The sequence below is a fragment of the Cricetulus griseus genome, chromosome 3, assembly GCF_003668045.3.
Source record: "Cricetulus griseus strain 17A/GY chromosome 3, alternate assembly CriGri-PICRH-1.0, whole genome shotgun sequence".
NCBI classification, from domain to species: domain Eukaryota; kingdom Metazoa; phylum Chordata; class Mammalia; order Rodentia; family Cricetidae; genus Cricetulus; species Cricetulus griseus.
The window spans coordinates 187,895,210-187,912,653 of NC_048596.1; the positions used below are offsets into that span (position 1 = coordinate 187,895,210).

General features: G+C 42.7%; 1 protein-coding gene across 5 annotated transcripts in view; it reads right to left on the reverse strand.

Moving 5' to 3' along the window:
* Positions 1–17,444, reverse strand: part of Wdr59 (WD repeat domain 59) — a 77,942-nt gene that overhangs the window by 34,250 nt on the left and 26,248 nt on the right. For all 5 annotated transcript variants that reach the window (XM_027406036.2, XM_027406039.2, XM_027406037.2 and 2 more), the window contains exons 6-14: positions 14,924–14,961; positions 13,552–13,640; positions 11,548–11,664; positions 10,100–10,177; positions 7,187–7,343; positions 4,529–4,608; positions 3,157–3,310; positions 2,936–3,060; positions 51–215 (exon numbers count right to left, since the gene is read on the reverse strand). In XM_027406036.2, the coding sequence (XP_027261837.1) occupies positions 51–215; positions 2,936–3,060; positions 3,157–3,310; positions 4,529–4,608; positions 7,187–7,343; positions 10,100–10,177; positions 11,548–11,664; positions 13,552–13,640; positions 14,924–14,961 (1,003 nt within the window). The remainder of the gene's footprint in view (positions 1–50; positions 216–2,935; positions 3,061–3,156; positions 3,311–4,528; positions 4,609–7,186; positions 7,344–10,099; positions 10,178–11,547; positions 11,665–13,551; positions 13,641–14,923; positions 14,962–17,444) is intronic.

A 17,444-nucleotide genomic window follows, 5' to 3' on the forward strand; every position in this document is an offset into this window, starting at 1 on the left:
CCTGCTACAGCGCATAGAGACTTTGAAGCTGGGAGCTCAGCCTCACTCACCTTCAGCAGCTTGGCTTTCACGGCAGATGTGATGGTGGTAGGGTTAATGAACTGGAAAGAAGGAGCAGCATTGTTGGGGTACTGTGCTGGGAACGTCACCAGCATCTTGACACGGTGGTTGCTACAATGCACAGATACTGTGCAGCTCCTGTCTGCAGCGTCCATCTGTAAAACACAAGTGCAAGGTGCTTTGGAGACAAACTGCAAAGGGTCTTCAGAGATGAAACACATTCACCCTATCATACTGTGCTGTATTTTATTTGCAGTGCTGAGCCTTGGACCCAGGGCCTTGAACAGGCAACACAAGTACTACTCTACCCCAAGCCACACCCTCAGCAGAATACACATGGATTTTAACAATCAGCATAAATGCTCATGTTTCTAGTAACTGAATAAAAGGAAAGTGCCTACAAAAACAAATAGTTCGAAATATAATTTATTTTCAGAACAGATTTTTAAGTTTTAATACTGATTTAAATAAATTCATATATATAAATGTATATATATGACTTTTTAATTTTATACATATGTAACAGGTAAAGACATTCATTTTGCATTTTAAAAAGTTTTATTCTTACAGATTTAGAAATTTGAGATTTTTTTTAATAACCACAAAAGGAATTCTTTCACACCTAATGATTATTAACAGAATGTAGTGGAAGATGTTCTTTTTAAAGACTTTCTATTTATCTGTATGAGGGCATGCTACATGCTTGCAGTACCCACAAAGGCCAGGGAGGGTGTCAGATTCCCTGAAAAGAGTTACAGACAGTTGTGAGCTACCATGTGGTGCTGGGAATCAAACTTGGGTCCTATGAAAGAGTAGCCAGTACTCTTAAGCTCTGATCTACCTGACAGATGCACAAAGGAGTTGCTTCATTTGTTTATTTATCTATTTCATTCACTCATTCATTCATTTGTTGAGACAGGTTCTTACTATGTGCCCCAGGCTGGCCTGGAATTTGTTATGCATCCAAGGCTAACCTTGAACTCATGATCTTTCCTGAGTGTTGGGATTACTGAAATGTGGCATCACACTTTACTGGTTACAGAATTTTGTTTTGTTTTGTTTTTTAGGGTGATGGGAATGTTCTAGAATTAGAACATTGTGCAGGTGAAAGCTGCACAACTCTGGAATCAAGGCCTCTTTCTAAAACCAGTAGTGGTACTGTTCTCAACTGGGACAACCGAAGCATAGGCTAAGTTGATACAGATAGGCAATTACACTAGCCTTTAGCTCTGATGATTTCCAATATGGCCAACTAGAGAATGTAGCTGAAGTACAATGAAAAGAGCCAAACCCATGGGAAATTGAGAAACTTGAATTATGCAACTAAATTCAATTCAATCTAAATATTATCATTAGGGGTCTGGAGAGATGACTCAGTGGTTAAGAGCACTAGCTGCTTTTCCAAAGGACCCAGGTTCAATTCTCAGCACCCACATGGCAGCTCACAGTTGTCTGTAACTCCAGTTTCCAGGGATCTAGTGTCCTATTCTGACCTCTGCAGGCACTGCTAACAAGTAGTATACAGACATACATGCAGACAAAATACCTATACACACAAAATTTTTAAAAATTAAGATTTTAAAAATCAAAATCAAAAACAAGTATTATCTCTTCCCACTAAACAGTAGTTTTGCACCTTGTCTCCATTCCCTCATCTGTAAAGCAGAGTGACACTTCACATCACAAAATGGCATCAAAGACCAAGCAAATCACAGCACTGCAGTGCTTATCTGTCTATAGTGAAATAACTCTGAGCAAAAGCAAAATTAGCAAAGCTTTAAAATCTCTTCCTGGAGTGACACTCGGTTCTCTGAAGCAAGCAATTTTGAAATACACAAATACACACACACACACACACACACACACACACAGAGAGAGAGAGAGAGAGAGAGAGAGAGAGAGAGAGAGAGAGAGAGAGAGAGAGTGAGTTCCATATTGAGAGCCAGGCCAACCCAAGGCTTCTCAGAGGCTCTGATGAAACCACAAAAGGAGCCTAGTTTTGTGTCCTTGCCAAGGGGCAGACTAGTCTGGGGCTGAGCCCTGGACCCTGAATGAGTTAGGATTTTGGGCTGCTGTGTGGTCAGTCTGTGATGTACTTGCAATACCCTGTGTTCTCTTTGTGCAACACTGCTTGATTAGCATCTTGCTGACTTTGTCCCATTGTATGATAACTTCTGCTGGCGTCGTCCCATTTATCCCCCTGGAAACAGTATATAAGATTTTGTACTTCTTAGTAAGTTTGCTTGGCATAAGACATAGCTTGTGCAAGACCTCCTGATCCCAGATTTCTGTCTTCTTCATCGTCTCACCTCTTGGCCATGTAATCCTCAGGACCCTGTCACCGAAGAATAACCTTCTGGCCCAAGTCGGTTTCAAGTGCTAAGTGAACCAAGAGACTTAGGTCACCTTCTTACTCTGAATTTACATCAAAGGAAACTAGCTCATAAAGGGAAGGTGGAAAAGCACAGTACAATAGCATGAGATTTGGGAAATCCAGATCCAAATTCAGCTCTGCCATTAGCCTCCCCCATAATCCTGTCAATCAGTAAGCCTTCCCAGAGCAAACCTCATCACACACAGTAAAGCAAGGGGCTAGAGAGATGCTGAGGGAATGCCATGGCACATGACCTTCAAAGGTGTCTGCATTTGGGAAACAGCTATTTCTTTAGAAAACGTAGGAATTAAGAAAGAAGCCTGGGACTAGAGCGATGTCTCAGCAGTTACGCACACTTCCTGTTTTCCCACGGGGTCAAAGTTCAGTTCCCAGCAGCTGTGTTGGGCAGCTCACAACTGCCTCTAACTCCAGCTCCAACAGACCCATACTCCCACACAACCCGTCCACAAGCATGAAGTCCAGTTCATTACTGGGACTTACCTCCACATTGACATTCCGGATTTGCACATTGATCAAGGAGAATTCCTGCTGCAGAGTCTGAGGCAGGCCTAGTTGGTCTGATTTCCTCTCTTCCAGCAAACTGCTGGGAGGATCTTCCTTTAAGGCTACCAGGAGAGACAGTCAATATTGGGAATGTTTAGAAAATGAGAGTTCTGGGGAATCTGCCATGTAACTCTGGGATACATAGTGGGACCACTCACCTAGGATATCGGTTGCATTACCATCTTCTTCTCCGTGGCTTGAGTTGGGCTGGTGATCTGTGTCTTGAGTGTGTAGGGTCTTCTCTGGTTCCGGGAGAAGAGAAATGCTCTCAATGAACTCATCAACACCATCCAGTATGTCATTGGCACAGAGCTGAAAGCAAGGGCAGAGGGTGGGATGGAGAATGTGTCTCCGTGTTAAAGTGCTTGCCTAGGTTTGATTGACAGCAGCACCAAAAACCAAAACAACAAAACATAAGGGTAAAGGTGCAGAGCTAGAGAAGTAATGGAAATGGTCACTATGTCTAGCTAAAGAGTTCAGTATTAAAAAATGGGAATCATAAAGAATAGGGATGTATCAGCTAAGAACTGATATAATCAAAATATATTTTACCCACCACCAACATTCTCTGGTTAAATACAAAGGATAATATACTCCTCTATTACTCTACTCTAGACATTTTACATCATGAGTAGAGTTAAAATGCTAAGGAAAAAAAAATCAACTCAAATTCCAAGTCTTAATGGAATTATTCAGCTAACTCACAAACAAAAATACCATAACCTTAAGCATTTGGACCAAATGGTATGTTCTAGAAAATACAGATTTAAATAAAAAGTCATAAGATAATAGGACTTAACCAAAGTGCTCAGGTGAGTTTAGACCAAGCAGTGCTATAAATTTCTCCCAGCATTTCCCATTGGTCCTGGAGGAGCTGGTGTAGGAAATGCTGGCGGGAATGAAACACCAAAGAGCTGTGTTTCTCACCATCAAGGGATTCAGCCACTGGATGAGAAGAAGAGCAACATACCAGGTACCGCTTCCATTTATGTAAAAAACAAATGCTCATATATGGAAACAGTGGAAGGAACGTCATAGAGAAGGTGACACTGATGGATGAAAGGGCTATAAACATCTGCAGAGCATAAGGGCAGGCCTCTCAATCCATTGAAAAGAGACAGGAATGAAAAGCTAAGCCATTTGCCCAATATGGTCCATACTAGGACAAGAGGGAAAAACAGAGCCTTTAGCCCTAAAGTGCAGACTACTTTGGCTCTTAAAGACCTCCAAGATGGGCACTGGGTTGGTGGTACATGCCTTTAATCCCAGCATTTGGGAGGTAGAGGCAGGCGGATCTCTGTGAGTTCAAGGCCAGCCTGATATACAGAGTGAGTTCCAGGACAATCAGGGCTACACAGAAAAACCCTGTCTTGGAAAAAAAAAAAAAAAAAGACCTCCAAGCCAGTGTGACATACACAAGCCACCAGCCCACCACAGCATATGATAATGTATTCTCTAATTTCTTGTATCTTTTGGTTAAATTTCTGGTGTATCCGCTTATATTTCTCTATAACAGCACTGCATACATACCCTCTGCATTTGGTAATCTACCCGCCACATCCTCAATGTCTGATCCCGGGACCACGTGACGAGTTGGTAGTCCTTGGACCCTGGAAATCATGAAATAAAAATCCTAAAAACAAATCCTCTAGATTTGATATCCATTTTGTTACAGACAGCAATGGAGTGAGATTGATTGATTCTTCCTTCCCTTCATTCACTCACTCACTCACTCATTCATAAGTACATACATCCCACAAATAGTTACTGAACATTTTAGTCTATGGCAGACACCCGCCTAGGCCCCAGAAAGTAGCATGAATAAAACCATGTCTTTATGGAAATGACAGTTCCAATGGTGGAAAAGACTAGCAAGTCAGTAAGTAATAAGATACTGGTGGTGAAGAACATCAAGAAAAGTAACACCGGAGAAGAGGACAGGGACTAATGAGAGCTGGGACTCCCTGGGAAAGTCCATGAGAGCAGAAACAGAAATGAAGTGATACAATAATTGACAAATTAGCAGACAGAGAGGGATGCTGAGACCTAATGTCACCTAAACTTCCACCCCAGCAAACATGCTCCCGAGGAGCTGGGATGAAGGTAATTGTCTGTAAAAATGAATTGTTTTTTATGCATCATTGCATCTCACTGCTCAAAGCATTTTTGTAAAATAATACATCTCTTTATAAAGTAAATAATCAACCTTTTAACCCTCTTAATTAGCTGATTCATATTTTTAGATATTGGGTCCAGTCAAAGGGGATGACTCAAAAGAAGTTTAGGGTGCTTCATGAAATAGCTTATAAAAGATGAACATAGAGCTGGGCGTTGGTGGCGCATGCCTTTATCTCAGCACTCGGGAGGCAGAGGCAGGCGGATCTCTGTGAGTTCAAGGCCAGCCTGGTCTACAGAGAGAGTGCTAGGATAGGCTCCAAAGCTACACAGAGAAACCCTGTCTGGAAAAAAAAAAAAAAAAAAAAAAAAAAAAAGATGAGCATAATTGGGGTAACTACTGAGCGTCTACAATGTCCTCCATGGCCATCTTCAGACAACACAGAATTTATAATAAATTTCACTTGAGTCCCTCATTTCCTGAATAGGGACACTAAGACAATGTGATCTGTACAAGATAAGAGGATATAAGTGGGCTTTGGCCAAGGGCAAGTTCTCTTCTTCATAGTCCCTTCTCTGTGTCACCACCTTCAACCAACAGTTGTCACCCAGTGTTTTAATGTGTCCTGAGGCACACCTAACAAGAAAGCAAGCTTCTGCATCATTGTTAAGTTCTGCCACCTAGTCTCATGTTCACAGTCATCAATGCTCTGACCCTACATCCATCCTTTCCACAAGCACCTGGCTTTGAGGGAAAGGTATACCTAAGTGCCCTATAAATTCAGCTCCTCTAACCGAGCCTTCCATGCCACTTCTGCTCATTCCCAGGGGGCCTTGCTGTCCCACTGACTTACCTTCTTGCATCTTCCTGTTTTCCCTAATTGCCCACCCAACTCCTTGTCTTGGCCCTGAAGTCTCACTTAGGCTACCTAGGGATCTGGCTTCTATCGTCAGTCTGCTTTGGAATTTCTCTTACTCATCAAACAGCTTCCTTTGTGTTCAATTAAATGTTTTTAATCTCACTCTGCATTTTGGTCCTTGAGCAACAACCAACTCCTATGACTATTGCTTCTTTCCTAGGCATCCTTTACCCTTAACTACTACATCCTGGTCCTTCCTCACAGTGAAAACCAAAGCCAAAGCATAAGGTGGTCCAATAAAACTTGAGGTGACACAGTGGTAAAACTATATCAGAGTAACATTAGGTCGGGAAGGTCAAATTTTAAAAACACTCAGGATAATTAAATTATGGAGGGTTCAAAACACAGACAAATCTAATTTAGCTTTAGGAATTCCACAAATTGATAGTGAAAGACAGGGACATACCTCACTAGTAGCAAGTGTAAGGTCCTAGGATTGATCTTCAGCACCAATAAATAAACAAACAGACAAAGAAGGAAGTGAGGAAGACAGGCAGGGTAGGAGGAAAACTGCTATTGGTTTGTTGGTTTAGGTTTTCTTAAGTGGTGGATGGTTTTGTTTGTTTTTGAGATAGGGTCTATCTGTGTATTGTTGGCATTTCACTGAATTTGTTTTGTAGACTGGCCTTGAACTCACAGATCCACATGCCTCTGCTTCCCGAGCCCTAGGACTAAAGGTGTGAGCCAACCTACTCTTCCTAATGCTTCAACCCCATTTTGGGGTGATTGTCGCCCCCCTCGCCCCCGCAACTACAAAATTATTTTGTTGCTACTTCATGTAATTTTGCTACTGTTATGAACTGTGATGCAAATATCTAATATGTAGGATATCTGGTATGCAAACTCCAAAGGGGTCATGACCTACAGTGCAGGTTGAGAATCTCTGTTCTTCAGTCCACAAACCCCTCTCAACCTCTTACTGGAGCAGATCTCTTCCAAGCAGGAGAAATTACAATGGAAGCTGGAGAAGAGAGAACTAAGGAGAGAGAGAGAGATTGCTACATACTCCCTTTATACACCTATAATTAAACACAGCCCTCCCTGCCCTCTGGCTCCTAGAACGAGCCCTGTTCTGCCACCTCTTCACTATACCAAATGACTGCTACAGTCGTTCTCCAGAGCTCAGAAGAAAAGAGCCACCTTCCTCACCCACCTTCCTTTTGTCTCCTCCACTGGAATTCCAGGACCACATCATCATGTCCCACAAAGGTGTGCACTGGAGTGTTCAAGTCAAACACATTCCATAGGAGCAGGCTGTTTTCCCTCCGCAGCTGGGGAACCATCACAGTCACTAATCCGTTGCTGAAAGGCTACAGATGAGATGGGAAAGCTGTGATTATCCCATGGAGAATCAGCCAAAACCAAAGCTGGAGTTCTTCCTAACTGAAATAAACTACATGATGAACACCAGGCATGATGGCTCAGGCCTGAAATGCTAGTACTGAGGAAGCAGAAGCAGAAGGACTGCTACAAGTTTGCTGCTAGCCTGGTCTACATTATCAAATTCCAGGCCAGGCTAGCCATAGCTACATAGGAAGAACCTATCTTTTTTTCTTTTTGCTTGTTTTTCAAGACAGGGTTTCTCTATGTAGCTCTGGCTGTCCTGGAATGCTATAGACTAGAGTAGCCTCAAACTCAGAGATCCACCTACCTCTGCCTCCCAAGTGCTGGGATTAAAGCGTGTGTCATGACCACCAGGCTAAGAACCTATCTCTAATTTAAAATATATATATATATATGGAAGGCTCAAGCTCATCTGGAGAAATTTTTCTCAAATACCATAAGCTGTCTACCACATACAGCCTTCTCTCTCACAATGGAATGAAACGCATCAAATGGAAAATAAGGCTAAGCCAAATGTTTGGATAATGTGAGAGCCAAAATTATGTTTTAAGCTTTAATTACTGTGTCTAAGAGAGCCATAAAACAAAAGGCCTCTACCCTGTAAGACCCTTGCCCAACGGTGTCAGATACTTCCTGAGATGCTGGAGGCTGTTGTCCCTATCCCATGACAAGCCACATGTTTCTATAGCCGGGCGTTGGTGGTGCACGCCTTTAATCCCAGTACTTGGGAGGCAGAGGCAGGCGGATCTCTGTGAGTTCGAGGCCAGCCTGGTCTCCAGAGCGAGTGCCAGGATAGGCTCCAAAGCTCACAGAGAAACCCTGTCTCAAAAAACCAAAAACAAAAAACAAAAAGACAGCAACAAAAAAAGTCAAATTTGGTTCAAAATTGAGGCAGTATTCTTGGTTTTTTTGTTTTGTTTTTCAAGACAGGGTTTCTCTGTGGCTTTGGAGGCTGTCCTGGAACTAGCTCTTGTAGACCAGGCTGGTCTCGAACTCACAGAGATCCTCCTGCCTCTACCTCCCGAGTGCTGGGACTCCATCAAGGTAGTGTTCTTATTCTCGCCTGGTGGGATTAACAATAACTCTGAAAATAGTTCTTTCTTTTCCATGTCCTACCTACTCTCTCTGAGTTTCTCCTCGGGAATGAGTGTGCAAGGCTCACTGGGAAAATCTGCATCACCTTCTCACTGCCTCGGTGTGACACTAAATCAAAGGAAAACTTAGTCGGGGAGGGTGTTAGGGGAGGACGGGAGGGAGAAGGGAAATGGGATTGTCATGTAAAATAATCTTGTTTCTAATTCAAATTAAAAAAATGATAAATTAAAAAAAAAAAAAGGAAAACTTAGTAACCCCAGGACTGCTGTTTGACTTAGAAAGACTTAGTCTGTAGGGAAGCAGAGGAGCCCATTTGGTTTATATCTAGACTCTGTTATTTAAGGAAAAAGGCATCATTAGACAAGAGCACACTTATTTATCTTACCCTCTCCTCCCAGCACCAACCCCCAACTTCCATGTTTATTTTTGAAAGCAAACATGAACCCAGAGATGTCAGCTCCTGAGAACAGAGTCTCATTTCTCGGCAAGTGATCACAGACGCAAAAACATCATGTCCAATTATCTTCTTTGCTCTACAATGTCCCATGGTGACAGACTAATGCATAAATGTAGCTTTGTTCATCCCTGTGCTTGCTTTCAAAGTGACATTAAAGGAAATACACTTATCTCTGACTCACAGCTATCAATGTGGCCATGGAAAAGTGGTTGGAGGTGGATAATAACCTATTTGTAGCATTTTGTGATTTATAAAGCACATTCGTATACATTATTTCAAGTGGAAGACAGATTGTGATATTCCAAATGCCACAGAATTGTCCACTTTAGAATGGCGAATATTATCACAGTAATGAAAGTGAGGGGCAAGGCTGGAGCAGACATGGAGCAGACAGCAGCGGTTAGGAGTTCCTGTTGCTCTTCAGAGCATTCCTACCATCCACACCAGGCTACTCACAACCCTATAACGCCAGCTCCAAGGGATCCGATGCCCTCTTCTGACCTGTGGATACCTGCACACCTGTGGCACACACACACACACACACACACACACACACACACACAAATAAAAATAAATAAAATCTTAGAGCCGAAGTGATGGTTCAGCGTTAAAGATCATTTGCTGCTCTTGCAGAGACCCCAAGTTCCATTCCCAGCATCCACGTTGGCTGTGTAATTGCCTATAACCCCAGCTCTCTTCTGCCTCCTCTGGGCACCTACATGCACACGGTACATACTTCCACAGGCATACATACAAAAAACACGAAGTCTTAAAAAACTTTCAGAGCATAGTGAAAAGTATCCTTTCACCTCTGCAAATAAAGAAATTATTACTTAAAACCAAGTATCTTTTCCAGGGCCACAAAAACATTAAATGGTGGAGGGGGGCCCCAAACCAGGTCCTCTGAACCTAAAGCCAGAGTCCTACTGTAGTTGACCGGCTTCCTGCCCTGGCCCCTCTTCTCTGCTCTACCCTGTTGAGCTACCCTTGGTGATTAAGTATCTTCACAAGCTTACTTCTCTGGGAACATGTATTTACCCATCCAAAGGTAAGTACCTAAGACCATTACTACATTCACCATACTTCAAACCAAGACAAAAGGAGAAAACTGCATCACAATGAAAACAAGAAAATGAACGTTCCAGACAAGAGTTGGGGTAGCTCACTCACTGTGTATCTGGCTTTCCAGACAGGCACCTGGCAAGGGAGAATATTGAGGTATTTCCGAGGCTGGCGATAATCCCAGAACTACAAGAAAGAAAGTTTGTAAAATAAATGCCATTAAAAAAAAACAAACAAACCAACCAGAAACCCCTCAACTACTGAAGTAAGCATGGCCTTCAAACTCACTGCTTTTCGTCCTCCAAAGAAATATTTCAATAGTGTATTTTTAGTTCCACCCTCATAACCATGTACTGTCAGACACACACACAAAGAACCTTCCTTTTACATCTATCAACATTACAGCAGGATTTCTAGACTTCATCAGGACCACATGGGGCAGATCAACCGCCTATTAAATAACCATTGTAGTTCAAAGGTGAAAATAACAGGTTTCGATCCTGCATTACTTTTACATCTAAAAGTAATTTAACAACAGGTAACATGCCCTGACAATTTACTGCTTTCAGACAGACATCTAAAGTTTTTAATCTCACCCAATCTTTACAACAAACACGGCAGGACGTCCCTAATCTTTTTTTTTTTTTTTCAAATGCAAAATGGGATAAGTTTCTGTTTCCTGAATTTGGGAAATCAGAAACAGAAACCTACAAAACCTAAAGTGAAACAAACAAACAACTCACTCCAGCACAGTGCCAGGGGATTTACAAACCTTCAGACAGAGGTATTTTCAGTCCTTACAAAGAAAGGCTCGGACTCAAGCTTAGCTAACTAAATCAGGAAGATTACAGTTATGTAAATCCAATATAATAATATTCACTGTATGCTGAACTAACTTCTGTGGCCAAGTCCTGCCCTACAGAGATAGACTTGAACACAGACGGAAGGATGGAGCAGAGACGACCCTGCCCTGCCACTGCTTTCATCAAGGGTGCATGGCTGATGCCACAGCTAGAGAAAACAAACAAAGGGCAAACACTGTCTCTGAGATCAATCAAAAATGACAGGGCTCCTGAACACGAATCTTGAGCAGGTCTTAAGGTAGAGAATATTAACAAAACTCTACCCTGGCAATGATGAGGTCATAACCTTTGTAGATACGATAATCATATGATGAACTGATGGCCTGCCACCATGAACAAACAAACTATAGTCTTGGTGGCTTTAATAATCGTGAGGGCTTCTTCTCCTTGACTTTAATCTCTGTGTATACATCTGGCTTCTTCACAACTTCTCAGGTAAACTTTCCTTTCCTAAGTGCTTTCTGTCTGGCGCACAGAGAGGGAAAGAAAATGAGAAGCAACTCATCAGTCAGCTTCCACACTCCTGCCACTCAGGAGAGCCTGGCCATCTCAGCCTGGCTGACTCACCCCGGCCCTCGGCAGCACATGCAGCACCAGCAAACTGTATGCTTCCTTCCCAGGTGCTATCACGACCCATATCCCTGATGCCTCCCACTATCAGCTCCTCCCATAGCCCCGGTGGGGACTCCTCACCTTGACGGAGTTGTCTTGACTGGAGGTGGCCAGGATGTGCTCACTGTCTGGGTGCCAGTCCAGGCCATGGATTTTGGAGAGGTGGGCTGCTAGATACTCCACTGCTGTACTGGGTTTCTGCAACACAAAGACACTGGGTTTGTTGCTTTTAAAAGAACCCATTGACTGCCACAACCATAGAACAGGCTGCTGGGTGCTGAGGGCACACTGAACACTGCCAGGACAGTTACGGCCTCTACCCTTCACAGGCTCTCTTTGTTTAAGCTACATAAACCCAACAACAGAAGACTTACCCAGAGTTGTTCTACATGCCCTGTGAGTAAGCCTGTCAGTCTCATTTCTACTCACTACAGCCTGACACATGGTTTTAACAGGAGACACAGGTAGTGGCAGTTTCTCATCTTTAAGAGGGGACCATTTCTGTTCCCCTTCCTGACATAAAATGAGGGACTGTGATAGTCAAAGGAACCCAACCTCAACTATGAGGGTCAGAGCATATGTCTTCTAGTGACTGAACACTAAGATTCCCCAAAATACCCTACATGTGTACACACACATCCTCCCACCCCCTACACACACATAATTTAAAATGTTAAAAAAGGAACTTATTAAAATTTTCCTTTCTTGGCCGGGCGTTGGTGGCACACACCTTTAATCCCAGCACTCAGGAGGCAGAGGCAGGTTGATCTCTGTGAGTTCGAGGCCTCCCTGTTCTACAGAGTTCCAGGACAGGCTCCAAAGCTACACAGAGAAACCCTGTCTCAAAAAAAAAAAAAAAAAAAAAATCCTTTCTTTAAAGGAGTAATCCAAATTCAATAAAAGATTTAAATACAAAAGACATTCACATCAAACTCTAGAATGCCAGGAGCAATTTCTAATAAGGATTAATTAAATTGAACAAATTATACTGAGCTCAGTCTTCTTCCCCTCAACTTGTGAGCACTGGGATTACAGGCACATGGACAAACCTGGCCTTATTAAGAACATTTACTTAAATTGGGTATTGGTGGTGCATGCCTTTAATCCCAGCACTTGGGAGGCAGAGGCAGGAGGATCTCTGTGAGTTCGAAGCCAGCCTGGTCTACAGAGCGAATTCCAGGACAGGATCCAAAGCTACACAGAGAAACCCTGTTTCAAAAAACCAAAAAGAAAAAAGAAAAAAAAGAAAAGAACATTTACTTATATTGATGTGTGTGACAAATTGAATAAAATCAATCACAAGGGAAGGTGGCTATTGGCCTATTGGCAGACTAGACCACAGACACAGAAAACAAAAGCAAACATTGCTATGCCATTCCAGTTCTCTGAAATCACCTTCTCCTAAGAACACCAACTTCAGCCAGCACACTGCACAATGTACCCCCAGCAGATCCTGCAGCCTATGCCAGCAGATAGGATGAGCCACCTCAAACCTCTGCTTCAATAACCTCTTTTCTTTCAAATGTGTATAGTATTCGATGTACAGCCAGACCTTTACTGTCAGCACCTGGGTTAGAACATGGGGGGTGGGGGGAGACAGAACATTGGGGGTGGCAGAACAAGTGTGCAGGCAGAGGCAGATGGCTGTGAGTTCCAGGCCCACTTGGTCGATATAGTCCTGGTCTACATAGTAAGTTACAAGTCTGGCAGGGATACACAGTGAGGCCCTGTCTCAAACAAAACAAAACCATAACACAAAGATGTACAAGGACAGGAAAACTTGGAGAGGTTACAGTGGCTTACCTAATGTGCTAACAGGGAGCAGCAAAATGGGGTTCTATCTTAGGTCAGGCCAAATTTATTATATTAACCACTGATCATAGTGCCTTACTCTTTTACCATCTTTCAACAGCAATTTGGATGAGAAGCAAATGTCATCTGGTTACAATGACAATTTGCCATGCCCCATGGGATTCTTCAATCTATTGAGACAAACCCTGTGACTCAATAACACCCTCTCCACACCCTCTAGAGGAAACTAAATACCAACTACAGGAGAAAGGTCACAGGGGAGAGGTCACTCACCCGCTTATCCCATATCCGTACGTCACCATCATGGCTGGTGGCAAGGTAGTTAGCATTTTTTTTATTCCATTTGACCTGGGAGGCACCGGCTGCAAAGAAGAAAACAAAAGCATAGAAAGAATACCACTGCCCTCCACATTTTCTGGGGCAGAGTGAAGCATGTCCAGGAAGCTGGATTACCAGCCTGGATATAGGAAGTAGAGGATCCTTCTAGTATCTATGACTGCACCGGCTCCACCAGTACACATAAAAAGAGTTGCAAATAAATGAGTTAACACATGGGAACGAGACCACAGTTACCTAGGGAGGAGATAACCTCTAAGGGAAAATCCACAGGTGACTCTGAACACAATCAGTGGGAACACTTAGTTGCTGCAGTAGCCGGAATGGAGTAGTGTGGTTGGTGACATACTTGCCACAAAAATCTGACTCCCAGATGACAACAGAAAATCCTCAGCTCTCACTCTGACCCCTTCCCACTCTATTTTTTTCATTGTTGTTTTTGCATAACAGTCTTAGGGAAACATTGACTCAAGATTTAGAATTAGCAGCAGTTTGGGTAGTACACAACCCCCACACATTTTTTTTTTCTTTTTTGAGACAAGACCTCACTATGTAGCCCTGGCTGGCCCAGAACTTGTTATGTAAAACAGGCTGGCCTTGAACTCACAGAGCTATGCCTGCCTCTGTGCATCACCACACCCAGCCCTACTACACATCCCTTTTGACTCTCACCCCCCTATCAGCACAGTTAGTTTAAGCCACTGCCACTGCGCTCATGAGACCAGGATGACATGAATTGGCCTGGAGCTCACCAATGAGCCCCAGGGATCCTCCTGTCTCTGCCTACCTAGATCTGGGATTATAATCCCACACCACCACACCAGGCTTGTTTAATGTGAGTTCTGGGAATCAAATTGGGGTGCCATATGGCAAGCACATTGACAACTGAGCCATCTCTCCAGCCCTCAGAGACTTGTGTGTGTGTGTGTGTGTGTGTGTGTGTGTGTGTGTGTGTGTGTGTGTGTGTAAGAGAGAGAGAGAGAGAGAGAGAGAGAGAGAGAGAGAGAGAGAGAGAGAACATAATAAAATATTTAAAGAAGTAATATAATATCCAGATTTTGCTTCAAAATAAGAACAAAGGGAATGAGGGTAAAACAAGATTGGGTATATGGTGACAATTATTGAAGCTAATGGTGAGAGCAAGACTGCAGATAACTAGGATCTGGGACAGGGTTAGGACTCAGCAAGCATCTTGGAATGCCAGACTTAGAATTCCACCCAGCCCTGATAGAGCATGGGCTGTGAGTAGTCAGAGTTGTGAGCAGGATGAGTAGAACCGAGGAAGAAAAGCTGGGGTGTACATACTTACCTACAGCTGACAGTGCAACAGTAGGCTTTCTTGTGTCTCTGAAATAGACAAATCAAAAGTCAGATGCCTGTTTCATTGTATGCCATTCACCCTTTGCTTACATTTCTTTACTCTCCTCTAGGGGAATCTGGAATTAACATTGCTTTAAGGAACTTCTTAAAAAGTGTAAAGATAGCTGGGTGGGAGTCAGAGGCTGGCAGATCTCTGAGTCTGGTCTATAGAAGTGAGCTCCAGGACAGCCAGGGCTACACAGAGAAACCCTGTCTCAAAAAAAGAATTCCTCATTATTGTCCCTATTACTAGCCACAACAAGGCAACAGTCACAGCATAATACTGCAAGGACTTTCCCAGGGTTTAAAAACTACTATGGGAACTGGAAGTATACCTTAGTGGTAAAGTATTTACCTAACATGGAAAAGGTCTTGAGTTCACTCTCCAGTAGAAAGGAAAAAAATAAAAGAAAATGCCAGGCTGAGGCAAGAGAATTGTAAACCCAAGGCTAACCTGGGCTACATACTGAGATATTATCTCAAAAAAATAATAAATAAAAGGCCAGGCATGATGGTTCACACCTGGCTCTCACTTGTCATCCCAGCATTCTACAGGCTGAAGAAGGAGGATTGGCACAAGCTGGAGGCCAATCAGGGCTAAAGATTGAGACCCTGTCTCAAAAGCAAAACAAAAGTGGTTCAGGTCTGTAATCTCAGCATACATAGTGACTTTGAGACCAGCTTCAACTGCATGAAATCCTGTGTTGGGTGGGGACAGGGATGCAAACTACCCAGAATATTCCCTATAGCTATGAGGCAGAAGCAACTGATAATGAAAAGTTGATATTTTCATCAATGGAATATTGTTCATCTTAAACAAGAAGGAAGCTATGACATACGGTATATATTCAGGGATAAACCTTGAGAACTTAAGCTCAGTGAAACAGCCAGCTACAAAAAGGTAAAAACCGCAAACATCTTTTCTTCTAGGAGATAGCTGAGGTGGTCAGATTCATTGAATACTAAATGGAACTGTTGTGGAATATTTAACTATGTAAATACTATCTTTTCTTCTAGGAGATAGCTGAGTTGGTCAGATTCATTGAACACTAAATGGAACTGTTGTGGAATATTTAACTATGTAAACACTATCTTTTCTTCTAGGAGATAGCTGAGGTGGTCAGATTCATTGAACACTACTAAATGGAACTGTTGTGGAATATTTAACTATGTAAAGGTGTGTTGTAGTTGTTTAGGCGAAAATGTGTTACACTTGTTTATGCTGTATTTGTTTAATTTTGTAAAGATGTGTTGCTGATTTAGCTTGCCTGCCTAAGGCACCTGATTGGTCCAATACCTAGGCAATAGAGGAATAGGTGGTACTGGCAGACAGAATAAGTAGAAGGAGAAATCAGGCTTGAAAGATGAGAACTAGAGGAGTGAATGAGGGAGAAAAAGAGGGAGACACCTGGGGCCAGCTAGCCAGACAGCTGCCAATCAGCTAGACACAGGTAGGACAAACAGAAGAAAAGAAAGATAAAAATGTAGATGAAAAGAAACAGGTTAATTTAAGTTAGAAGAGCTAGCAAGAATCAAGCCTAAGCTAAGGCCAAGCACTAATAACTAATAATAAATCTTTGAGTCATGATTTGGGAGCTGGTTGGTGGCCCAAAGAAAGCCTGTTACATGCAACTGCAGTTGGTGAGAGCTGAGTGCAGTTCCAAGTACTGGGGGGGGGGGGGAGTAGGGGGGATGGAGAGTTGTTTAATGTATGAAGTTTAGGATATGGAGACAGTTGCAGAATAATGTAGATGTACTTAGCATGGTTTAGCAGCAGACTCAAAAATGATGACAAATTCTATGTTATAAGTCATCACTATTTTAGTGAGGAATAATTACCATGGATACAAAGAGGTACAACAGGTGACTACAAAGTCAGTGGTAACTTTTTCCACAAAGACATTAGAGATAACCAGGTGGCTCCCTGGAGCTGAGGAGTTTCTTAAACCTCCTGAATTGACATTCCCTTTTCACCTGAGAAATTTTCATGCAACCCCGGGTTCACTGGTTTATAAAATAGGTGTGAAAGCAAAGCACCTCAATTCATTCTGTGATTGATTTTTTAAAAAATATTTATGTGTAGAGTATTTTTTTTAAAAGATTTTATTTATTTATTATGTATACAACATTCTGCTTCCATGTATATCTGCACACCAGAAGAGGGCACCAGATCTCATAATGGATGGTTGTGAGCCACCATGTGGTTGCTGGGTATTGAACTCAGGACCTCTGGAAGAGCAGTCAGTGCTCTTAACCTCTGAGTCATCTCTCCAGCCCCCTGTGATTGATTTTTTTATTCATTTAGATCACTGAATATTCAGAAATCTTTTCTTGTTGACAAGTGTGTTTTAGGGCTCCCCTCCCCCATTCAGGTGTGACTTAAATATCCAAAGGAGAAATGCCAATTCAGTCTCTCTCTCTCTCTCTCTCTCTCTCTCTCTCTCTCTCTCTCTCTCTCTCTCTCTCTCTGT